Here is a 24,705-nt window from a genome sequence, read left to right on the forward strand (position 1 = left end):
ACTAATTCCCCCAAAAATAAAAGCCATGAGAATCACAAACATGAAAATTGAAGCAATTGTGTAGTGTAGCAACACTGCCAAAGCCATTACTAGCGTTTACATGGAAGAGGAAAATAAAATGAGAAAATGTGAGATAAAGAGACGATAGGCTTTATTTTGTGGAAGCTGCTCTTTATTTGAAAAAGAAAAAACAATATTTGAGTGGTCGCCTGCTACAGGTTCTAATGACAGAAGAGATCTGCAGAGGATCATCCTGAATCAAGACTTAATAGGTGGAATCAAATTGGATTTGAATCATGTTCATATTTCATACATCTTTCATTTTAGCAATCAAAGAACAGTCACTTGTTTTGTCTTAATTATCCTATTTACACTGAGCGCCGATCAACAGCGCTCGTCCCTCGTCCTCCACCTCCGCCGACGCTCGCCCACCCGCCCGCCGCCAATCGAGCGATCGTGTTGATCTCCGGTCCGATTCACGTGGCGCTCGAGCGGGACGGCGGGTGGGTGTCTGCGTGTGCGGCGTGGAAAGATGTGTGCAACATGAAGACAACTCTTCACATTCAGAGAGTAAAGGCAGCCTCGAGCGTGCTCGCCGAGTCGATGGCGTGCCAAGCTATTAAAGCAAAATGGAGCCCGCCGCCGCCGAGATGGTGCGTGAAGTGTTACCCAAGTTACAAACAAAGACCTCGATATAGGCACAGAATGCACTACGTACTCCTTAGCGCAGGGGTGGGCCACCCTTTTCGTATCAAGTCCCCCAAGGGCCGTACTAATTTTACAAAAACATGATCAAACTTTTCTTTTTCCTTTTCAATATTCATTATATATTATGAGAATGTGTTTGGGATTGGATGGTGGGCCGCATTGGTGCCCCACCCCTGCTTTTGCAGAAACCTCTGCACTCAGCACAGTGGCTGGCGGCTGTGATTTAATTTTTTTTACATTTTTCTTTTTTAATTTTCATCTAGCAATAGTAGAAAAAAAAAAATAATTAACAAGTCAATATTTAGTGCTCTATCATTCGGCTTAATAGGTGTCATTTATATAATAGCTATTTGTCACTCTACCTCTTGATGATAGTTTTAATGTTCAAGCACTCCCACGGGTGTTCAATGCTCATTATTATGCGCTGTTGATTTTACAATAAACCCCCCCCCACCGCTCGAGCTCCTTCGACCGATAATCATAAATAAATACAAACGACAGGGAATGTCTACTGTAAACACGGTAAAAAAGACACAAACTAAACGGGTGTAAACGTCGTTAGCATCACTACACCGTGACAGGTGATGGACTGTGGCGCCGAGGGGGAGGAAAAGAGGAAAAAAAAAAAAAAAAAAAAAAAAGAGGGGAAGGTCCCCATCACCCGGCAACTAATCCCCCTCCCCCCGCTCGCTCAACACCCGACCGCAGTTTACATTTTTTTTTAGTGTCTTTTTTTCTTAACCAAATACATAACATCAAAGTTTGTCAGCAGCCAGAACGTTACCCTTACAGATGACACTGTAAAATAGAGGGAATCCTTTTTGTTACCATGGTTACTGAAACCCATCGCAACATGTTTGATATTTTTAGTGAGTAACGTGTGTGTGTGTGGGTTGGGGGGGTGTAAGAGAGGAAAGTGGTGGAGGAGGGGGGGTACGTGAATGTCTCTCCGGAGACCTGGACGAGGACCAAGCTTTTTGCTGCTAAGTGCTTCATCTTTCCGATAGACGAGCTCTTCAAAGTTACATGAACTGCGTCTGCAAGGGAGAATGACACAAATTAGGCGAATGTACGCGGTCACGTCATCTCGGTGCTGCTGCTGTTGGATAAGCCCCGCCACACACTCGGCAGCATATATTCGATGAGCTGCATTGATACATAAATATAAAAAATAAATTAAAAAAAAAAAAAAAAAAAAAAAGGTTTTCAGTTTCCATCCATCCAATTTCCACGACTGCTTAAGTTCTAGTTAGCACCTCAAACATGGTAGCTCAATGTCCCTTACAGCTGTCCCTTATGTGATATCATGCAAAGCTTGCTGCGGAAAAATATCTCGTGGGCGGGGCACAGACAACAGTCAGCTGGTTAAATTCAATTAAAAAAAGAAAAAAAAAAGACAAAATCAGTTCTTAGCAGTATGCGATGAGTGGCAGGACAAAATAGGTGGCGTGAGGCTCATTACAGCCAAGACAGTGAGTGGAGCAAAGCAAGATCAAGCAAAGACTTAAAAGCATGTGGCATCTAAGTCAGTGAAGACAAAAACATGAAGACGACAGACAGCGTGTGAGAGAAAGAGAAAGCGAGAGGAGAAGCAGCCACACACGGATGTTGAGCACAGGCCACATATGGGACGCGGCCGCCAGCAGAAGGGGGCATGCTGTACCTAAGGAGACGCTCTACAAGAAATCCTTGAGAGAGAGGTGTGCAAACGGGTCCTGTCCGGGGCCTCGGAGAGGACTCTGGCTGGAAGGGCTAGAGGCCGCTGAGGGCTATTCATAGGAGGACACACACACACAGTAGGGGGGCCAGAGGAGAAGTCAGAGAGTCAGCGCGGAGACGGGGGAAGAGGGGGGGGGATGAGATTAGTTCGGACAAGCGGCAATGTCAAATTGAATGCGTTGGATAGATGGAGAACAATTGAGGGAGGAGGAAAAAAAAAAAAGGAGATGATGCGCAGTTCGAGACCAGAGCCGAAGCTCGTTCAAACCCGACATCATCGGTGTTTGCGCTAATTTGGGAATATGACAGCACGATGATCACACACACCAACACGAACACCTGGCAGAAGCAGGGAGGCGTGGTGCACCCACCTGAGTGCTGGACACGGAGCCAAAAGGGTTGGGCGGCCTCATCACTGGCTGCCCGTACATCATGGTGGGCGGCGGATTCATCATGCCCATGGAGCCCATTTGTGGGGGCTAAAAAGAAAAAATGTAGGATTATTTGTCAAACGTTGCAATCAAAGTACTGGTCCGGGAAAAAACTATTCTTGACTGATTTGGGAGCAGACATTTAAGATAGGAGCACTCGATGCCGGAAGTGAACTTTACGAGGAGCAGTTTGGCCGATTGTGAAAGAAGTCAAGTGTAATTATTAAATAAACCCTCAGGCATGTCGTCCTTCTCCTCAGTGAATAACAACCGAATTACTTAAACCTACTGAGCAGCTGTAAAATGCTTGCGCATGCAATTTGCTGCCCTCTAGCGGCCAAGGCGCGTACATATATCAATTTTTAATTGAGCATGAAACAAATTTAACTTCTAACATGGTCGCTGCACTTGCAGTACTCACCATGCCATAGCCCATCATGCCTGTGGGCGTGGTGGCAGGGAAGGCCATGATGGACGGCGGCTGCGGGAACATAAAAAGTTGTTCAAGGTTGACAGGATGCTAGAGAATTTTTTTTTTTCTATTTTAGAGGACAAGTAAAAAATAAAAATCTTACTATGTTCTATGCGCCATCACTAGTCTAAATGAAAGTATTCGGATTAATAGTGCATTTGTGGAAAGTCCACCCATTTTCATCCCACGTCAGGCGGGACGGCCATCGACTGGCTGTCGACTGGGCCGCACGCTGCACACAGACCGAATGTTCCCCACCCCCGACGTAGATGTAAATCACCATGGAGACGGGGTTCCAGGTCGTCGTAGGTGCCGCTTTAGGTTGCCAGTTGGTGCCGCCTGTCAGCCTCTTCTCGCCGGGCTGACTCCAGTGCATGTCACTGTGGATTAAGGCAGCTTCAGTTAAGAGTTTCTAACGCAGTGCTGGGAGGACGCCGAGCGACCGGACGCCACTTACTTCTTCATGGTGCCGTTTCCGATGCCGAGGTCTGAGGGAAAACACAACAGGCTTCAGGCCTATACAAAAATTACAATGCAGCTGAATAAATTCAGAAATGTATACATACTGCCGACAAGGTTGGCGAGGGAGGAGTCAAGGTCGTCCGACACCAGCTTCTCTGGCTGCTGATTGGACGGCAGGTTGGAGCCAGCAAGAGTCGGTTTCAGGATCCCTCCGGCGATATCTGACAAGACATGGAGGGTCAAATTTATGAATTGGTTCACTTGCCAAGAGAAGTTTTGACTACGTTTTGATAAAATTTTGTTATGACAAACATTACACTGACTGTTGACCATATGAAATTCTGGTGCCAATTTATGAGTTAGGCTTCTCATGAAAAGTATAAATTACACGGCAAATACAGTAAAACACCGGAGATTGACAATCTCTCAATGTAATACCATTTTGTGATCACAAGATGGCGGCACATGGCCATAAAACGGCATGAGGTATCACTGAGGTGACAATAAACTAATCAAAAAATCTGAAGTGTGAATAGCAACAGATAGGAGTCTACCTAAAGTGCATTTTAAGCAGGGAACAAACATTTTAAACTGGTTGTGTTTTTTTTTTTTTTACCTAGTCCTGTAAATTAAATATGTTGCTAGCAAGGCAATGATAAACCTGCACAAGGTACTTATAATAAACATTCTTTGGTAGTATTGACTGGAGAATAAAAAAAGAAAAAGATGACTTGAAATGAAATCCTAACCTTCAGCATTGAGGCTGTTGCTGCCCGTGGCTTTGGCCCCAAACACAGACTCAAAGTCCACTTGGAGACCTGCAGGTGGCTGGGGAGGGGGCTGAGGCGAGGAATATCCTTAAAGAAGATGAAAAGAAGGCAGCTGCAGCTAAGACAAGCGATGCCTCTCAAACGGGACGCGGTTCGACAAGCGCGGGGAGTCGTCAGCTAGTGGCGGAGCGGGATTGGCACATCCACACGCACACAGAGAGAGCCTTCAATACCTCTGAATAGACCTGCTACAGTAGAGGGCTCTGTGGGGAAGGGAGCCTGGTGTGGGAGGTGCTGGGCAATGGACACTGGGCCACAGAAGGAGTCTGACGCGCCACAGGAAGCATTAAGAAGAAGGAGAGGAAGAAGAACCAGAGCAAAAAAGAAAAATATAAGCGCTTCAGGACCAAGCCAAACAAGCAGGCAGAAAGAAAAAAAAAAAAAAGGCAGCTAACATGTTAAGGAATTGAAAGTCACAAAAGAGTGAAATATTAGAGAATGCTACCATCATAAACGGGAGGGAGTGACTGAACATTGAAACAAAAGCTTTTGGGGTATTTTATAGGGTCCAATGTTTGCAGGACTCAGAGCCATTGCAGTACCTGAGATGGAGTGTTCTAGCCGCACTGTGCATTTGTTATTGCTTGAAACTGACGCGTTTGTGTCAGTAAAGGGATTGTAACGATCTAGGGAATCAAACATAGTGTTGGTAAAAAGAAAACAAAAACAACTTAAATAAGCTCTACAGCAACACATCGCACAACCAAACTTCATCTAAAAAGGGATTCGGGTGGTTTGGGGGGGGGGGGGTGGCGGTATCATTTTCAATCGGGGTGGGCATCATTTTGGTTCTATAAAGGAGGAGGCAACGATTTGAGCTTCACAGACAGACAACACTGAGAACATTGAAACGACATCAGCATGGAGGACAAGCACACTACGTCGTCATGCTTCTACGCAGACATGAGCGAGGACAATGCGGAGAAACAAAATGAGAGTCATTACCACCAAACATTTCATGAGCAGACGTCCTAGTGGAAAAGCTAACACCGTCTGAAGACACGACAGGTAAGTGAGAGGCATCGACAACGAGTTTTGAGAGGAAAGGGTTAAGGTTTGGCATGGAGTCGTCTCCAGCTTCGGCGGAGGTGAAAGGATCTACAGGCAGGCAGAGAGAGAGAGAGACAGGAGAAAATGAAACAGACCAAAAACGAGTGGCGAGGAACTGGTGGACGTCAAAAAAAGAGCATGCAGAGCAGCTCCAAACAAGACGCAGATGGCGATCGAGAGGTGCGTCGGCGGCGCGCTACCTGCCCACGCCGTCGCCACGGGGAGCCCTGACGAGGCCGACTGCACGGCTGGCTGGAACGTGGACTGAAGGTCAAACAGGTCGCTCTCCATTTTCACCGCGCTGGAACACCGTTACAGAAAGATGAGTCGTCATTACATACAAAAATAAATTAAATCAAATGAAATATGCTGCCCCCTACTGTCACAATATATAATGCAGCAAAGGCACATTTTTAATTGCATTTTTTGTTTTTGCCGCGTCAGACAATTAAATGTAAGGTACCCGTTGGAACAGCTCGGTGTGGAGAAGAGATCGATGGCCGGGGCCGTGTTAATAGTTCCCCCCGTGGTGGAGATGGGCGACGTATCAGTGGTGGCGAACGAGGGCCTCTTGGAGAGCTCCTTGAGTCTTTGCTCCTGCAGGATGAAGGACACGCATCAAAAATAAAGCAAAGCGGCAAGAGAGCGACTCTTGAGGTAAGGTCGGCTCAGTTGAACCACCTTCAGCGCCTTGAGTCGGGCCTGCTCCTCTTCCAGCGCCGCCTGCTTTTCCCGTTCATCCACTTTGGTGAAAGACATTCCCGTGCTCGCCAGCGACGACACGGCGTTGGACAGAGTGCTGGCTCTGTGGGGCGGGCACAAGTCACGCTGGGATGCGGGCAACGCGGACCCACAGCCCGTGATGGGCCAATTAACATACCTGCTGGCTGCCGTGGAGTCTTTCACCTTCTTGCCCTCTAAAGAGGCCAAGTGCTGCTCCAGAGCTTCCAGGAGGCTGCTGGGAGCCTGCCGCGGCGAGAAAACACACTGTCAGCTTTCTGCTCACACACCGCATGACCGTGTGTGTGTGTGTGCGGGAACATCGACACCATGAAGGACAGTGGTGGGCAACCAAGCAAGGACAGAATATAAACCATCCTTTTTTTTTTTTCCCCCCAATAACAGTTCCTCCAAAGTTAAACGACTCTAATGAGGACAAGCGCAAGAAAAAAGAAAAACAAAAAAAAGTAGTTTTATCATTTAAACAGGTAATACAAGGTTTTCTAACAGTGACAAGTTTGTATTCTGCAACAACGGATTCAAAAAAATAGTAATCACCCTAAAAAATGTTGTTTTGAGTCAACCTTCATAGTAACACTGCATCTGATTTCACTTTCTGTGACTTGAAAGTTCATCGTCGCCCACCACTGATGGCATTCCAGCCATACACTTGCATGAGAGCAACGCGTGTGTGCGGGATGACGCACTATACCGCAGCATGTTCAACAACCTACGGCAGATTGTTGGAATGGACCACAACTAAGCACAACAGGGCAGCCATCTTGCAGCAAATGAGCGACTCTGATTTTACACTTCACTATGAGGAAAAAGACACCACATAGATCCCCCCCTTCCTATTTCTTGGGCTGTTTGAGACAACCACGTGGTGGGAGACGGCACGAAGACATGCAAAAAAAGACAACACCGGCGAAGCAAGTCACAGACACAGAAGAAGAGTGAAATGAGAGTACTTACACAGACTGTGAACTAAAGTGGAAAGATAAGGGGGGGGAGAATACAGAATATAAAGGTGGTGACAGTCAGGGGAGGAATCCATTTGAGCCGTGCGGCAAATAAAGCGCCAACGGCACAGCACAGCACAGCACCTACAGTCCAAGCATGTGCACAACCTGTGCAACTGTGACCTATGTGTGGACCTGACACCTTTATTTACTGTAGAGCAAGAAGAATAGGAAAGCTTGAGGCGCGAGAAGAAAGGACAGAAGAGAGCACAGCAACTTCTGTGGAACCATGCGCTCAAGAGTGGGGGGGGAAAAAAAACAGCATGCAAAGTGCAGAAAGAAGAGAGCATAGCCAATGGCGGCCATCTTGCTCAGGGGAAGCCGATCAGTTTGCCGCCTCTCATTCATTGTCGTTATACACCCGGCAAAAAAACTCAAGCAAACCCGCATTTTTTAAAGCCGAGTCCAAGAGCCGTAGCTTTCTATCCCGGAGGTTTCATCTGACATTATGGTATTCTTCATCGCGGATGGAGCTTCTCATGAGAGTGTATATATTGGTAGGTGATTTCAAATTGATCCAAAAAGGGGAAAGAGAGAGAGAGAGACAAGCTTGCAAGCTTACCTGGGAAAGATCTGGAATGTCTCCTCGGTCGATGCCCACCTGCTGTTAAGAGCACATAGAAAGCCAAATGAGTTTTTTTATGCCCACCCACTTCTTACTCCAAGCATCCTATAAGCCACTCACGTACCTCAGCTACTTTAAGGAACTCTGATATCCGGGTCATTCGGGTGAGGAACTTTTTGTAGATGTCCAGCCCTTCTTTGCACTGGGTTTTCTTCATGTCAAAGTATTTCTCTGTTTAGAAACCAAAGAGGAGGGTTCAAATGTTGGTGTGATTATCTGGAGAAGAGGAGGAGGAGGAGGCGGTGTTTTCTTACCAAGCAGGTTGATGATGCCTTCGTTGTAGGCAGCAAAGAGCCTGATGGAGTCTTTGAAGAGGAGCATGAAGGCTGCATTGATGACTCCATTAGTCAGCTCGTTGGCATTGACCTGCGGCAAAGCAAATTAGACATTGTTTGTAAATACGCCTGACATTTCTCTTTGTGGCGTTGGGCGGAGAGAGGCCATTGACGCAGCACTCTCGCGCACAAGCCTTTTTTTTTTTGCGGCAGGCTTCACCTCCAACTCACATTGAAATCGAGGAGGGCGTCCATCTGGTTCTGAATAATGGGGATGGTCTTGAGCAGCTTCTCTGTATTCATGGTCCTCATGACGCCGTCCACTCTGAGAGGATCAGCGGACACAAGTAGTTAGTAGCCGCGGCTGACAAAACGTTCTAGACAGGTACACGTTGTTTCCTCATTTTCAGTGTCTTACCCTCGCTTAACTTTGGTGAAGTCAAAGGCAACCTGTCTGTACGAAACGGCTTTCTCGTTCAGGTATCGACTGTACCGCCGGATAAACGTGGACATGTCGTACCCTGGAATGAAGAAACGGGTATGCGCGTCAGACGTGTTGTAAAAAATAAATAAAAATGACAGCGGGCGAGGTGTAGCGCTTACCTTGGAGGCCACTTTTGTCCAAGAAATTGCTGAGGTTGAATAATGTGTTCCTCGAAGCCAGGTACTGCACAAAACGCTGGAAATGGGAGTGAGGGAGAGGCAAACATCACTAAAAGGTATTAAATCCAATCATACATGCGATGGTAATCTGCTTGACATCAGTCGCCTGGGTTGTTGTGAGATTATCCGACATGGCTCACCTCGTTGCCATACACCATGAGGTGGTGCGTGGTGATGAGAGACTTGAACACGACCACCCAGCTGGTGTTGGTGGTCCTCTCAAACAGCGAGTCGGCCAGCTGGGGAATGTTCACGTTCATCTCGTTGGTACAGTGGATCAGGTCTGACGCGGGAACAAACGATTGTGAGATGCCATTTTGTCCTATTCTCGTCCATTTCTTTTTTTTTTTTTTTTTTTTTAAACGTCAAGTAAAGAACATTCCATAGGGTGAACGCAATGCCGTGCTGGCGCTTCTCATATTTTTGTCTTCATCCACAATAAACCAAAGAGATGACGTTTGCTAACATTTTGAGCCCGATGGCAGAGCAACACCTGCTGCTTTTGAGGACTATGAATAAACACACGTGAGCAAGCGCCATGAGGGACAAGCTGAGTTTTGCGGCCCCAGGTTGAAAGTTGCCATGATTTGGACCCTCTCTTGATTCAATTTGGCAACGGCCCATCAATCCGTGGCATCTAACATGGCCTCTTTTTAATCGTAATGAGCACATGGTGCACTCAATTCATTCAGTTTTCTGTTCAGTGATGACGGCCGCTGCCAGCGATTGGTAAATCATACATGTGCTGTCCCACTCGCTCGGGGCTCATGTCGTTTTTTAACATCCGCAGAGCTGGCCGAGTCAAAGCTGCTTGACCCGCTTTAAAATGGAAATATTTCCGACGGTCTTTACCGTCGGAAAAAAAAAAAAAAAAAACTTGGCTGACGACAGCACGGATCAGAACGACAACGTAATTGGGCCTCCCTTCTTTTGCCGTCCTATATTTGACTCCTCAAAATAGGGCAGGGTAACCTTCGCCAGAAGCGGATGCTAGTTAGCACGGGTGACTGCGTGAAGAAGAGCGAGTAGGAGGAATATGGAGGAGGCAGTCATGTGACAGCAAATAGCCTGCTTTTTGGGGGGCTTCTCGTGGGATATAATCGGACTCGTGTGACAGCCGTGATGATTCATACCGGAGGGAATTGCCTTGCGTCAGTGACATGCAAAGATAACTTGTGGGGAAATAAATCATGTTGCGCATGGGCTCAAAGTGCAAAGTGTAAACTGAGTGTCATACCAAATAGAACAAGAAGAAACTAACTGCAGAGTGGGCCAAAAGAAGACCTAAGCTTTGAGAAAAACATTCTTAGATTCACACAATTATATTTATCAAACCGTTATAAGTCATGAAGGCTCAAGATGTGGTTCCACATTGCAACACACAATACTACAAAATGGCACCAATCTAAATAAAATCTTGCAGGATGAGGGGTTGATGGAATGTTTAGGGTTACAATTAGGGTTGTGATACTGTGCTGAAAATTCCATTAATTAAAATTTCTGATGTCTTTTTTGGTTTGGGGTTCCAAAACAAGCATTAGGACTTCCAAGATTAATGATTCGGCAGGTTGGAGTTTCCTTAGGGTAGGTAGTTAGGATCTCAAGTATTTAAAAGCTGGGTCTCTAACCAGCGGTCACAATTTAACTTTCTGGGCCACCCAGTCCTTGTGATGACAATGTTTATAGCACTGCATTTTCTTCACTTAATTTTGTGATTGGCAGTAAAATGTTCCTCGGGCCGTTGGTTGCCTACCAGGCCGTTGCTTTAACGCGTGACACCTCGGGCGAGTCACCTGAGCGGCACAACAGGTGTGCCACCTGCCAATAAAACAAAACGGGATCTACAAGCCCATCCCTAAAAATCATAATTGATAAAAACATTTCATTTGTATCCATTAATTGCAGACTGTAGGTGATAAAATGATAATTTGCTGGCAACAAATACATCTGATGTCATATGGGGGGGCCCGGTTCATACATTTTATACCGTTAGCATCTCCGACTACTATTACTACTTCTGCCTTTAACTAGAAGCAAAAATAGAGAATACAAGAAGAAACGTCATGAATCGACAACAGACCGCTCCAAACACTGATTCCGAAATGAGTTGAAAATTCACACGCGCGAGGAAACGTAGTTTAATTTGATGTCTTCTCCGTGACTTGCGATAGCTTTTAGCATGTTAGCGGCGCCTCAGGCTTTCGGGCCTAGTCGTTCCAACAGCCGCCATAACCTCATCAGCGGCGGCTTTAAAGAGGCGACACACTTTTAAAATCAAAAAGACAAATCAAACATACTCACAGTCTAAATGTTTCTTCTTCGGGCCCATTATTTCGTGAGTGGTGGCCTTGCATACGGTTTTGGATACGGCGGATCCCGTTACGCTGTGCTGGGCTGCCGTTATCCGGTCCGTAATGCTCTGCCCCGACATCTTCGCTCACTCGTTCCAACACAAAAAAATAATTCTGGGGAGGGGGGAAAAAACACACTTGCCGGCGTTTATTGTCGTCAATAAGCTCTAGCGCAGGGAGGATAACCCGTCCACCGCCTTGCGAAACCTGGCCGGACTCCTCCTTGCCTCTCCCACCGCGGAGGTTGGTGTGAAATCAGAGCTAAGCTAGTCGGCTGTTATAATAAGGAGGGCGGAATGTAGCGACAACAACAACAAACGTTAACAATGTGTCGTTGCGCCGCTAGCTGCCCGTCACACATTCAAGGCTTGCGGTGTTCGCATTCATCCGCCCCGGCTCTTGGTCTCGCTTTCATCCCGCTGTGGCTCACCGGATCCCCGCCTGCCTTCCTGCAGTTTATCTGCCTGCCTAGCGCCGCTCCGCCTCCCGGTGCCGCCGATGTAGCGCAATGGTGAGAAGGAAGAAGGACGCAGAACGGGCCCGAAGTGAGGGGAAATGGCGGAACTTGTCAGGCTAGCACGACGCCCGCTGACCCTGGATCCGCTGGCACAGCGCCCGGGCTTTTAAAGACTGATGTGACGCAGGTGCACCATAACTGACCTCAGGCCAGCTAATATGGGCTATGAGGAGCCGTCAGGGACACAATTCATTATTATATTTCATACACACTACTAACGCGTTCTCGCATGTATTATTTATTTACCCCCCCCAGACACATGAGTAAAATACTCTCTGAATCACACAGATGAAATGCTGTCATACGCACCAATGAAATGCACTCATAAAACTGTTTTTTTTTTTTTAAATTCCACTCATTACTGAAAAGCTTTCATACACGCAAGTCACATCCACCAATGAAACGCTCTTAAACTCTAAAACGCTTTCTGAACTGCTCTCACACAAGGAACTGATATTTTTGCTCACTTACAAAATGCTCTCTCGGGACTAAACGTGAATAAAATGTTCTCACAGGCACCACTGCAAAGCTGTCAGTTGAAATAGTGGCAGGCAGCCAACAGTTGCTCAGTTGGATAAATTGGCTGTTGTTTTTGAATCATCTTAATCTGCAGAATTTTTAGGTTTGTGTTTTCAAATCATTTTAGTTGTTCAGTTTACTGATTAACATTTTTTTTAGTTATACTTTCAGCAGTGCTTCTCGGTTCTTTTCTGGAAAAAAAAAAATTCACACACACTGACTCTCCTCAGTGACTATAAATAGTAGAATCTGTCTATAAATGAATAACTCCAGCATAACAATGTATTCTAATTAACATTCTCTGATGATCCGTTGCCACATCTTATAGTCTGCTCCTGGAGTTGTTTTCCCTATCTGGAAGCACAGTTTGGCCTCGAATATCCCGCCTGCCGGAGCTGTGACCTTTGAACCTAGAACCGCAGGGTGGAAAGTGCATTTGTGGTGCAGTGACAGTTGCTGACCACAGAGGGGCAGCATAGAACCATGTGTCCTGCTCAACGCTTCAAGTCAAACGTCTTATTTTCAGTTGCGGGGCTTTAACGAAACTCTAACACACAAATGACATTTAAAATGCAATATATATTATAGTCATGCAGATTCCTTTTCTTTTTTATTTTATTGAGGTCAAAGAAGAATGTCCACACACCCACCATACACGTGGATACTCGGGCAAGAAGAAAATATTGAGTTGCTTTCATAAATAATGACGTACTATTGAGTTTCCCTGCTCCACTTGGATTAGTTGCTGGAGACCAAAACAACCTCTTTTTTTCTTCTTTCATTTTTGTTGTTTTTCATCATTTCTAACAAGTAAAAGGGTGAATCCAAATGCCAAATTTGGCAGAAACAAATTAATTTAAACTAGGCAGCACAGTCCTGCAGTGGGCAGCACATTTGCAACGTGGAGTTCATGTGTTTCTTTTTTTTTTGCCCACCACATTAACTTGGGACTCGCACATACATGACACTCCCACCGCTGCTAGATTGGCCTGAGGTGAACAGGGGCGTAGTTGAGAGGAGGTACAGAGGGGACACCTCCTTCACAATTTTATTACCAGTAAAACAATTCCAATTTATTTGTTGACGCTGTGACAAGTTCTGAGATGCCCTTGAACGCATCACAAGTGGTTGTGTCAAAGGCGACCAATCACACACACACAAACACACACACAAACACACACACAAACACACACACACACACACACACACACACACACACACACACACACACACACACACACACACACACACACACACACACAGCATGAGACAGACATTCTAAAAAAATATTTCACAAACCTGCCCGCAATAGACGAGAACATGCCGTTAGGGTTAGGCCAACTTTTTTTTTCAAAACTTAAAGAAAACCTATCAACTATTTTCACCCGATTGACATTTCTGGCTTTTGGAATCACACAGCTCACTGAGGTTTGAATCTCAGCACCGCCTTTGATGAGGGCTTCACCTTCCAGGCCGTGTTCAGTCCGGCGCGTCGGGTTACGGTCTGACTCTCACAGGTTTTGTGACGCCAGCGCCACTGTTCACTTTCGACGAGCGTGGATGTTTCAGCTCCATCAGATAACGGCAGCTCTATTTGGCACATCTTGAAAGTGGCGGTGCGTTGTGACTCGTGGGCCTTTAAAGGTCTCTGAGTGCAACGGCGCGCAAACAGGTTCACCAGAGCACGGCCCGAAATGCGCACGAGGAAAAAAAAACTTTGGAATCTCCATGATGATGGTTGACGTTGGAGATAATGAATGAATTTGAAATCGTTTTGCTACAAGAAACAGTAGGAATCGAAAATAATCTCGAGTCAAACTGTGAACGCCCTCTTAAAGAACACATTAACTCTACTGGTGATGTTCTCAGGAAGATTTCACAGGGAGTCAATTTGTGAGTAAATTGAGTCGAGATCATCATTTCAATACTCGTGCTTTTTTGTGACATTTGTATTTAGCGGCGTGCTGTGCTGTGAAAATTTTCGACTGCTTCAATAAAGGTTAAGAAACTGCTCCAGAGCGGTTAACGTCTGTGTAAAATAAAACCATATAAAACGACAAAATATCTCATGTAAAAGTAAATTGCCTTGTGTGAATGTTGTTTGACAATACCGTGTGCGAATGCCGTTTATCGATTTCACCCATTAATAAGGAAAATAACATTCGTTATAACAATTCAATAGACTGTAAATTATTAAACACTGTGGCTCTTAATTAATTCACTGTTATTCCTTCCGGTGTGCACGTCTTGGCCACCGGGTGGCAGTATAATAATGTCAGGCAGACAAACGAGGCGGAGGATAAAGAATATATGCCTGTGATTATTTTGAAATAATCTGTCAACATGTTGCTGCATCGTTTGTGTTGAAAGGTCTGTCTCTTAAAGGGGAATAAAAATTATTCTGCTAAATATGGTGTTTGTGGGATGTTTGTCAAGTGTAAAACAGGTTGTCATTATAGTTTCAACAGACTATTAAAATTAGGGCTAATAACAGATTGTCATGTGATGTGTCAAGAAACTCGTGCGTCTGAAAGACAAGCCCGCCCAGAAGGAGAACGCAGGGCCACGCACTGACTAAATAGGTCATTAGCTGGGTGGGAGTTGTAAAATAAGAAAGATGCTAACGGGCTCACCATATGTATTGATTTCATGAGCTTGTGACCATCTGATCCCGTTCAGCGCCGGCCGCCACTTGTTTGTTTGGACGCGGCCCATATTTGATTTCAGCTCTACCTCATCGTCAACAGCCTCGGGCTTCATCAGGAATTCCAAACGGGATCAGAGGCCAACACGTGAGGCAGGTGGGCCGGCACGAGTCGGAGGATGGAAGACCTGTTTTGAAGAGGAGGTCAACGCTGAAGCAGGTGGAAGCGGGCATAGAGCATGCTGAGCATTTGATTTCAAAGTTCTGAAGTTTTATCATACAAACTGAGCAAGTTTTTTGTTACAGAAAATCAAGGGGAGTTTATGTTAGCATATAAAAAGACACCTGGGTTAGCGCATGACCCCGAGGACAAAAGTAGAATACAAACTCCGCATTCTCATTTTCTGAATGTACATCCCAGCGTAGGCCTCCGACAGCCTTTTAGCGACGCTTTGTGCATCCCAATCGCTTACAGACAGCTCCGCGTCGGACCATGAGCCGACCATTATGCGGATGTGAATGTGGGCCGCCGCAGTGGCCGATGACAGCTTAATTCGCGGGCACCCCCCCCCTCGCTCGGACTCATATACGACTCCCCCGCCCTTCTGAGACCCGGCGTTTGTGCCAGCTGACAGGTGATGATCAGAACCGGCGGAGGCGAGTGGGAAACGGCGCGGCCGGCTCGGGTTTCGGGGCTCCGTGAAAAGATTTGTTGAGGCCGTTTCAGATCTGATGGAGGTTCCCATGTCCGTCACCGAGGCCACGTTTGGATAATGGGCGCCGCTATCTTTCATATCTGATGCGGGCGAGGACGCCTTCTCCCTGGTGGCGTGGCTTTGAAGGCATCAGGAAACGGTTAAACGGGTGTCGAAAAGGGAGCGGTGGGGGTGAAATGAGGCGCGACCCGACTTAAAAAGGCCTTGAAAAAGGGCCGGATTGGCGACCGTCATGAGCGAGTGAGGCCAAAAGGGGGAGGGCAGAAGGGGGATCGGGATAGAGGGTGGCGCTACTTTGCTTCGAGGTCACAGAGGGCAGTCGCCTCCGGACTCGCTGGCACTCGGGAGATAAACGCCATTTTGGAGCGTCCGTCCCGGGGAACGTGCGGCAGCGCCATGTTGACCCTCTGAAGATGACGGCGGCCAAAGCTCTCGCCGGTGCCCAAATGTGCTTCCTCGTCCTACTCCTGATGAGCGGCGTCGCCTCGGTGTCGGCTCAGTTTAACGGATACAACTGTGATGCGAACCAGCACAGCAGGTTTCCTGGTGAGGATGACCGCGTTACATTTCACATCGTCGATAATTATGGCAAATTGACTCAAAATGTAATTTGGACCTGCAGATTGTAATGAGAGCTGCACTTCATCACACTGTCTGATCATTTTTAATAATTTAATAAGGACGGGTGCCTGACCATATTCAAATATTTAATACATTTTAATGGAATCTTTTTTTTTTTAGACTCACTTGTCAGTATGATGCAGTGCAGTTCGTTATAAAGCGAGTTTTCAATATTACAGATTTGATCGGGACAAAGTGTTATCTTGATTAAAGGCAGGCAGAAGAAAACGCTTACACTGTATAGAATTATTAACAAAATGGATTCCAGCCTTCCACGTTGACAATCGGCTTCCCAAAATGAAAAAAAACGTTTTCATTTAATCAAAATAAAGTTTGGCTCTTGATGCTCACATTTCAAAAGGTTTTGGTGTATAATTTTAAATGTATTTTTAAGTACTACAACAACAACTACAAGGATCACGATCATAACTAGGGATAGGCGAGGACCGATACCAGATATCGATACCAGACTTATTTCAATACCAGTATCGTCCACCCTCTTGAGGCCATTTTACAATCAGGCCCAAGAAATTAGAAGAATGATCTGTCTGTTTTTTGGGGGGGGATTTTATGTATCCTTAGTACTAGTGGTATCGGTACTTGGTATCGGTGACAACACAACAATTAAATACTCATACTGGTATCGGCTTGAAAAAAAGTGGTATTGAATATCAATGGTAATAAATTTGTTCCGAATTTGTATCAGATTATTTCACACAACTGACTTCAATTGAAATTGATGTATTTTAAATCTCCAAATGTTGAACGAACTGACTTTGCATTTAAGACATTATCGTCTCATTTTACTTGACATAATAACAGTAATATCATACTTTGACCCACTTTTACACTTTAAATGTCAACATTATGACAATATTGACTTGCGTAAGTCAGCACCCCCCTAGGTAATTGTTGACCAATAAGTATAAAGACTCACTCAGTTGTTGTTGGAAAGGCGAGCGGGACGTCAGCGTGTATTGCGGCGTGCAGACCATCACGGTGAAGATCAACTTCTGCCCGGTGCTGTTCTCCGGATACACTGACACGGACCTGGCGCTCAACGGTCACCATGGCGACGCCCAATGCCGCGGCTTCATCAACAACAACACCTTCCCCACCGTTGTGCTGTTCAGCATCGGCCTCAGCACTCTGGAAGCTTGCGGCAATAGCCTGGAGGTGAACACACACACGCAGACACACACACACGCATATTTAATCAATATTAGCTTCATTAAGCTGTTTACTGGCTTGGTGAAAAGCGATGCAACTCTCGCTTCCTCCGCAGGTCAGCACAGCCTTGGGACCCAACGCCTATGGGAACATGTCGCTGGTACAAATCGGGAACGTCTCCGGCTTCGTTGACACCCCCGACCCTCCGACTATCATCAGCTACCTCCCTGGTTTGTTGTACAAATTCAGCTGCAGCTACCCGTTGGAGTACCTGGTCAATAACTCACAACTGGCTTCGTAAGTTGGCTTTTTTTCTGTTACTACTTTCCTAATCAATCGGGAGTTGGTGACATTTATCTAATCAAGACGTATTCGTGGTGCGGAAGAAAGTGATCAAAACAGAAACTGCCATCATGATACAAACCCCATATTGTTTTCCATTGGAGGTGATACAATTAATCGAAAACTATTTTGCTAATCGAACATGCACGTCAGGTTCATTGAAAACTCGAAATCGATTGTTCTCAAACTTATTATGCCAACCCCGGAAAATACTTCCAAAGTGGACCAACATCAAAATACAGTAATTGATAATTACGTCATCCTGTTTGTCTCAATTCTTGGACTTTACACAAATGAAAAAATGGATTCCAATGTTAATATTGTTAAATACAAAATGATGGGCAGCTGAGTTAATACTTCAGCAGCTCTTTTGTGTCAATACAAGAGCTGCTGCGTAAATCCTTGAGCTGAGATGACGCTGTACAGACTTATGGATAAGTTCCACGTTTATTATGGACGGCGCCTGAGCTCACACATTGTATGTTTTCACAGTTCGTCAGCCGCCATATCCGTCAAGGACAGCAACGGCACGTTTGTGAGCACACTGAGTCTCATGCTGTACAATGTGAGTGAGCCGATTCCAATCGCTGCACGTCCACGTTTGGACCTCAAGTCGAGATCTCTGTCGGTCGCGGTTTAGAAATATCAGTATTCGCCCAAGTGCCGACTTGTTTCAGATAGAATGTCTTATTTCTCGGCGGCCATTCGCGAACCGTTTCTGTCACTATGACGATGTGTCATTTGACAAGAAATTGTTTGAGGAACTCTAAAATAGTAGACAATCTAGAAGCAAAACTATTGTAAAGCTATTATTGATGATTCTCATTATGAAATACAGACACAAAAAGTATCCTTCCTTTTAAAATGAAGTTTAAAATGATTTGAGGTCAAATTTGGGGTCACTGCCCTCCTAGTAAACAAAAAGTTGGTCTTAAGCCATGTACTGTATATTTATTGACGACTATAAATGTAATAATACATTTTTTTACAAACAAGCTACCATTTTAATATGCAATTTGTGATTGATTTTCCTTTAGGACTCCACATACAACCAAATGCTCTCCATCCCGATGGCCGGCCTGGCTTTGAAGACCAGAGTGTTTGCTGCAGTCAAGGCCACCAATCTGGACAAACGGTAGCGCAAAGCGGTTATTTAACGCCGACTCGATTTGACTCGATAAGTCAACCGCCGCCGCCGCCATTATGATATTATACGACAGCGAGGCGCCGGGCCGTGACAGAAGGAGAAAGACCCGAGTGCATTTTCCCATGTGCAGTCAGGTCTCGATCTCACCGTTTTGTCCCCCCGCAGTTGGAACATCTTGATGGACTACTGTTACACAACCCCCTCAGGGAATCCTAATGATGAACTTCGCTACGACCTTTTCCTGGGGTAATCTGACTTGTCCAGCCACCACAAAAGGGGAGCTATTAGCCATTCATGCCCGTCCGTCCCTCTGAAAGCAACAACGTCATATCGCATACGCGGCTTTTTCTCTCTGTCTCGGCACAGCTGCTACAAAGACCCTCAGACCACCGTTTTTGAGAACGGCAAGAGTCAGATGGGACGTTTCTCCTTTGAGGTTTTCCGCTTTGTCAAGCACCGGCACCAGAAGATGTCCACCGTTTTCCTGCATTGCGTCACCAAGCTGTGCAAAAGCGACGATTGCATCATGCTCATGCCGGTACGACTTCATCGGATCCGACTTGACTGTTCTGGCGTGACCCGTGACGTGTTTGGCAGATCTGCGGGCGGCGGCGGCGAAGGCGGGACGAAGGGACCGGCCTCGGATCGCCTCCGGCCGCCAGTGGCAATGCCGTCATTAGCGCTGGGCCAATCATCACCAGGAGTGGTACGAGCGCACTCTTACGATTGATGCTTCGATATAAGGTCCGACACATTCGGTAGATATGCAGTACCGGAACCTCCGGAAGAGGACAAATTCATTCGTTGATGTTTCATATTGAGGTCAACATTGCTGCCATTTATTTAGGCCGATGCCGATTCCAAAATTCCAATAACCGATTAATTGTTCAATTAATGTAAAAAATGTCATCAATAAAATAACTTTTTTTTTATTCCTTGATGCTTAAAAAAAAGCAATATGAATTACAGGCATAAAATTTGACTATCTTACAATACTTAATTTTTTTGTAGTATTTAATTTTGAAAAATCATCAATTTATTTTCCGTTTTTGGGGAATAGGTTTGAAGGTCATTATTTTCATTTTCAGTTGTAATTTGTTAATGTCTAAAGAAAACAATTGACAATAAAAAATGGGAACCAGTGACAGCACTTTTTAAAAAACGTTTTACTTTAGTGTTTTTTTTTTTTTTTTTTACTACGCTAACCAGCTTCTACCTTTAATAGGAGTGAAAGTCAATTTAATAAAAACCCATTCTGTTTTTATTCCAGATGATACCGCTGTCAACAACACTCAGCTTGGTAAGCAAACTCACACAAATTTTATAAACTATAGAAAATGTTTAACATCTTTCTGGGATGCTTGGACTGATAACAATTTACGTTTTTCTGTCCTCGAATAAAAAAAAACAAAGCAGGGTCACGATAAGTTCATGCTAAAGCACTTTTAAATTTCTTTCACTGCCCACACGCTCCATTTTACCTTCCAGCGCCAGGCGGCCCCTCCCATCTGGTGAATCCGGTGACCACGGCGCTCATCTCGGGCGTGGTCATACTGGGCGGGACGAGCGTCGGCTTCGTACTGCTGTCGCTTCGCCTCCTGCAGAAGTCACACGTGCTAGCATCCTCCTCCTCCTCGGCAGCCTCAGGAGTTTGGAACCCCGCCTTTAAATGAACACAATTAAATTATAAACACACAATAGTTCATTAATTTGCACACACGTCACTAAATGTGTGTTTCAGGTGTTGTTAGATTTTAAGTACACGACAAAAAAAAAACCTTCAAGTTAGATAGTTTGAATTCTTATAAGGCAGAAATCTTAAGATGGGTGCATTGTTACTATGATACTGACCAAAAGTATAGAAGCATGATTTAAAAATAGTTTTTTTTTTTGGTTAAAATCAATAATAAATATAATTTTTTTTTTTTAAAGATGCATTTTTGAAATACATTTTAAAAACATTTTAAAGAACTTTTATGCTTTAGGTGTTGAATACTTTAATAAAAATGACATTTTCCATGTGTATAGTTTGTGCTTATAGCAAATAGATGAGAAAGCTTTCATATTTTGGTGCGTATTTATATATATATGTATATATACTATATATATATATATACATATATATATCTATATATATATATATGTATATATATATACACACACACATATACTTTTTTTTTTCCAGTGCTCACTTTCAGAGATTTAAAGTGGATTTTTCTGGTTTTCTCATTTTGTGAGACATTTCCCCAAACGGCAACAGTACCAAATATTCCCGCCTTTTGTGATTGCCAGAATGAACTTTTCCAATTTTCCCTGGATCGATTCTCCTTCGCCGTGACCCGTGTAATAAAAGTCTAGACCTCACGTGCATGACTGGCTCCACTCTAATCCCGACTTTCAACTGCCATTATGTGAGCATGTCTCCATCACGCACAAGAAACGATGGAACAAGTGGAGCGAATGCCGAGACCCCGCCTGCCTCGGGTCACTGAAATCTTTCACCCAAAGTGGGAAGAAGAGCGAAGAAAACCTGCGTGGGGTCACGTCATCACAACACGGCATGGATGATGAACTCAGACAGCCATCCTTTATCTTGACCCGGATCTGAGCTTTCTCTCAGGTGGCTCAGCTGACAAAATCATTTTACGGGACTCTTGCTTAGTCTTTCGAACTAATCTTGAGGTTTTTTTTTTAAAAAAAAGCTCACAGTCACACAAAAAGCTAAGATAAATATCATCAAACAGACAACAGGCTGTCTTTTCTTTTTTGAGTTCTGGTTCAATAGCTAGCAAACATTCCCCCACTTAAATTTCACATTAGCGACGAGAGAAAAAAACGTGGACATTGTTTGAGCATGTTTGTTTCAAGTCCTGCGTTGGGTTTCATCACCTGCCTGGAGGAGATGACCACAAAAAGCGAATTGTTGTGTCTTTGACCCTGTTCCCCTCCAATCCCGAAACAATTCTCAACACAGCAGTCAGGTCAGCGCATATAAAAGCGTCTCCACCGGACGTTCTCATCAAAAACTGGGCCGAGAGACTGAGGTAGGTTAGCTCCCTCCAAATGGATTTTGTACCCTAATCCAGGAATGCCTTTTCCGGATTAATCTCCTTCTGAAGTGACATCTGCGCTTCTCCCTCAGCTTTCAGAGCGACGGGAGATGGCTTTGATCAGGTTCCTCATCCTGACCTCGTTGTGGATTGCGGGTCGAGAGGCCCTCAGCCTCTCTGACTGCGGAGTCTACGCCAGACGACCTGGTGAGACTGTACATCCGTGCGGGGAGGGAAGGGAGGGGGGGGGGAGTATTGATTTTAGTTTAGACAAATGCCCCCGAGGACAATGCACTGACTTCATATATTGACCCGCCGCATGTTGACTAATGTGCTGGTAGATATTTGCAGGCCAAACAATGTTGTTAAAACGTCTGCTGCAGTTTCATTTATTTATTTATTTTATCAGAATATACCGATATCGCCGTGGTGTGCGGCACATCCGGCATCGACCTGGCTATCCAAATCTGCCCAGTGGTCTACACGGGATAGAATGAGAGTTTACTGATCCTCAACCACATGGTCGGAAATTCGGAATGTCAGGGGAGTCTGGATGAGACGGTGGTCAGATTTAGCTTCCCCATCCGGGAGGGGAGCGCCTGTGGGAGTAACTTCTTGGTAAGATCTATTTTGGGATGGTTTTAGAAAGTTCAATTTCTCCATGGAATTCTCTTTAGACCACAAGCACGCCTGGAACGGGATTATTTTCCGACTTCTCGAACATCCAACGAGTCAACGTCAGAGGTGCGCTCCTCCGACCCCACCATCGGTACGATCACCTACAATGCGGAGCTCAAATATTTCTACTCGTGCGCCTACCCTTTGGAGTATCTTCTCAACAACACCCAGGTGGACGTGTAAGTACGCTAACAGGACACGTCAAGAAGTCGCAAGGTGTCGCCAACTCGGTTGTGCGCTCTCCCCTTTTGCAGGTCGTCTGCTTCCATTGCTCTAAAAGACACCAATGGCAGCTTCATCAGCACCCTCAGCATGACCCTCTTCCAGGTGCCGCTAACAAATCCGCTAACCTTTTAATGGCGTCTTCATCCTTAACGTCTGTCTTCATTTTCCAGGGTGAAAACTACACCAGTCCACTCATCATGCCACAGGAGGGTGTCGAATTGAGAAAAAAGATCTACGTGGAGGTGGTTGCCTCCAACTTGACGTCGCAGTAAGAACTTTTATCATTGTGGATTCTGTGTTTAGCAAAGCCTGAAGATCACAATGTATTTGATCAATTCTGGTACTGGATACTTCCTGGGTGGCTCGCCTTTGTTTTCAACCATGCGGTTCTTGATGGATTGTAAACTTGAGGCTTCCGCCTGTGACCTGGAGTCTCTGACTCGGTGCTGGGGGCCTCATTGTTTCTCCTCAGGTACTTTGTGCTTCTGGATCGTTGCTACGCTTCAGTGTCACCGCACCCAACCACCTTCTTTAATCTCTTTGTCCCGTAAGTCCAAAGGAAAAAACATTTTTGTTTTCGACTAGAATATGTGAGGCTGGTCTTGTTTCGAAAGGTGCTCCATCGCCGAGGTGACCACCATTGTGGAAAACGGCGAAAGCCAAAAAGCCCGCTTCTACTTCCCGGCCTTCCGCTTCATTGAGCAGCAGAACGAAACGGAAGATTGCTGTTGCCGAAAAAGCGTCCTAACAGGAGGCTAAAGATTTTAAAGCTTCCAACCTGATGATTGGGAAAAGATGGATGCACGGCGCTAAAAGCCGCGGTGGCTTTATATGACAAAGTTGTATTTCTCAGCCTCTTTTTAAAAAACGTCAGCCTGGTTGTTATCGCACAGCGACTATTCATAACGTCATCCCTCATATTGAAATACGCTCCCTATCTTTCCAGCAGCCACTCAATCGAAAGAAGAGGGTAAGTATTTTTTTTTCCTTCCTGATAGCACCGCTATTTCAACATAAACAACTTTTTTTCAATCTGGAGTCGCATAATTTCCTGTGCCGCCAGAGCCTCTCCGTCAAGTAATACTTTTGGTTTTTGTGTGCACACAGTTGAGTCCGGCGACGGCCGACGTGACGACAAGGGCGCGTCGGTGGGCCTGGGGATCGCTGTGCGCTAGGCGTGGCGGCCATTTTGACAGCGGCCTTATTTTATCATAAGATGAGGCGACTGAGCTAGCAGAGGTACACGTTGTATGCAGGAGGACTTTGGAAAAAAAAAAAAAAAAATCCTACACATTTATGGACGTATCACGATGCATACAACTTATTCTGTATCTTTCTGTTGATGGTATTTTTGTGCAAACCGGAGTTGAAAGCCATTTGCATGTTTTACGTCGTATTTCAAATACATGCCATTGACTTGCATTGTACGCACGTCACAACAATGATTTAAAGCAGCTATTTTAATATTAATTTATTTGCAGATTGTGCTTACTTTCATGAATATAAATATTGTAACAGTGTTTTGCCAATCCCAAAAATTTCAAGACTTGCTGCTGTGTAGATTGCCACCATTTTGGGTTGCCGGGATGACGCATATTGATTATTAAAGCATGCGAGATGTACGAACAGAGTAAATCAAATCTAATCACTCACTGCATGTGATTCCCTCCAGTGACACAATTCAGACAGTGTAATCAACATTGCATTTATGGTCAAGCAGTTTTTATAATGACTTTCCACCAGAGGGT

At 45.2% G+C, this 24,705-nt stretch overlaps 2 protein-coding genes and 1 pseudogene across 12 annotated transcripts; 2 read left to right on the top strand and 1 right to left on the bottom strand.

The window, feature by feature from the left end:
• Nucleotides 1–154: 154 nt before the first annotated feature.
• On the bottom strand, nt 155–11,932 carry picalmb (phosphatidylinositol binding clathrin assembly protein b). Of its 11 annotated transcripts, XM_037268537.1 has the most exons (25): nt 11,761–11,932; nt 11,279–11,421; nt 9,118–9,260; nt 8,918–8,993; nt 8,733–8,835; nt 8,546–8,639; nt 8,294–8,405; nt 8,104–8,210; nt 7,977–8,018; nt 7,368–7,379; nt 6,553–6,638; nt 6,354–6,477; nt 6,136–6,269; nt 5,873–5,973; nt 5,568–5,720; nt 5,165–5,248; nt 4,796–4,888; nt 4,542–4,649; nt 3,897–4,013; nt 3,788–3,818; nt 3,611–3,710; nt 3,280–3,339; nt 2,799–2,906; nt 2,372–2,477; nt 155–1,745 (listed from the first exon to the last, which is right to left on the bottom strand). In XM_037268537.1, the coding sequence occupies exons 2-24, from the start codon at nt 11,406–11,408 to the stop codon at nt 2,385–2,387; spliced, it is 2,211 nt and encodes a 736-aa protein (XP_037124432.1). In that variant the 5' UTR covers nt 11,409–11,421; nt 11,761–11,932; the 3' UTR covers nt 155–1,745; nt 2,372–2,384. The 11 variants fall into 11 exon arrangements, with proteins under 11 accessions (XP_037124432.1, XP_037124431.1, XP_037124433.1 ...); XM_037268536.1 differs by having other exon boundaries at nt 11,279–11,932; XM_037268538.1 differs by lacking the exon at nt 7,368–7,379 and having other exon boundaries at nt 11,279–11,931.
• Nucleotides 11,933–15,822: 3,890 nt separating this feature from the next.
• Nucleotides 15,823–21,020, top strand: LOC119132829 (zona pellucida-like domain-containing protein 1). The gene is made up of 10 exons (XM_037268324.1): nt 15,823–16,270; nt 17,301–17,521; nt 17,631–17,812; nt 18,350–18,422; nt 18,895–18,992; nt 19,170–19,250; nt 19,371–19,542; nt 19,602–19,710; nt 20,275–20,304; nt 20,493–21,020. Exons 1-10 carry the CDS (start codon nt 16,138–16,140, stop codon nt 20,675–20,677), a joined length of 1,284 nt encoding a protein of 427 aa, XP_037124219.1. The 5' UTR covers nt 15,823–16,137; the 3' UTR covers nt 20,678–21,020.
• Nucleotides 21,021–22,164: 1,144 nt separating this feature from the next.
• Nucleotides 22,165–24,132, top strand: LOC119132755 (annotated as a pseudogene).
• The last annotated feature ends 573 nt before the right edge of the window (nt 24,133–24,705 follow it).

Source organism: Syngnathus acus, chromosome 13 (genome assembly GCF_901709675.1).
Source record: "Syngnathus acus chromosome 13, fSynAcu1.2, whole genome shotgun sequence".
Classification (NCBI taxonomy): Eukaryota; Metazoa; Chordata; class Actinopteri; order Syngnathiformes; family Syngnathidae; genus Syngnathus; species Syngnathus acus.

Coding starts and splice junctions, on each gene's coding strand:
- picalmb (XM_037268537.1), bottom strand. CDS start 11,408: ATGTCGGGGCAGAGCATTACGGACCGGATAACGGCAGCCCAGCACAGC. Junction 5,974..6,135: donor ACACCGAGCTGTTCCAACGG/GTACCTTACATT, acceptor ACGGTGTTCCAG/CGCGGTGAAAATGGAGAGCG. Junction 2,907..3,279: donor GCATGATGGGCTATGGCATG/GTGAGTACTGCA, acceptor TTTTCTTTTTAG/CCCCCACAAATGGGCTCCAT.
- LOC119132829 (XM_037268324.1), top strand. CDS start 16,138: ATGACGGCGGCCAAAGCTCTCGCCGGTGCCCAAATGTGCTTCCTCGTC. Junction 18,423..18,894: donor TGAGTCTCATGCTGTACAAT/GTGAGTGAGCCG, acceptor ATTTTCCTTTAG/GACTCCACATACAACCAAAT. Junction 19,711..20,274: donor GCCAATCATCACCAGGAGTG/GTACGAGCGCAC, acceptor TTTTTATTCCAG/ATGATACCGCTGTCAACAAC.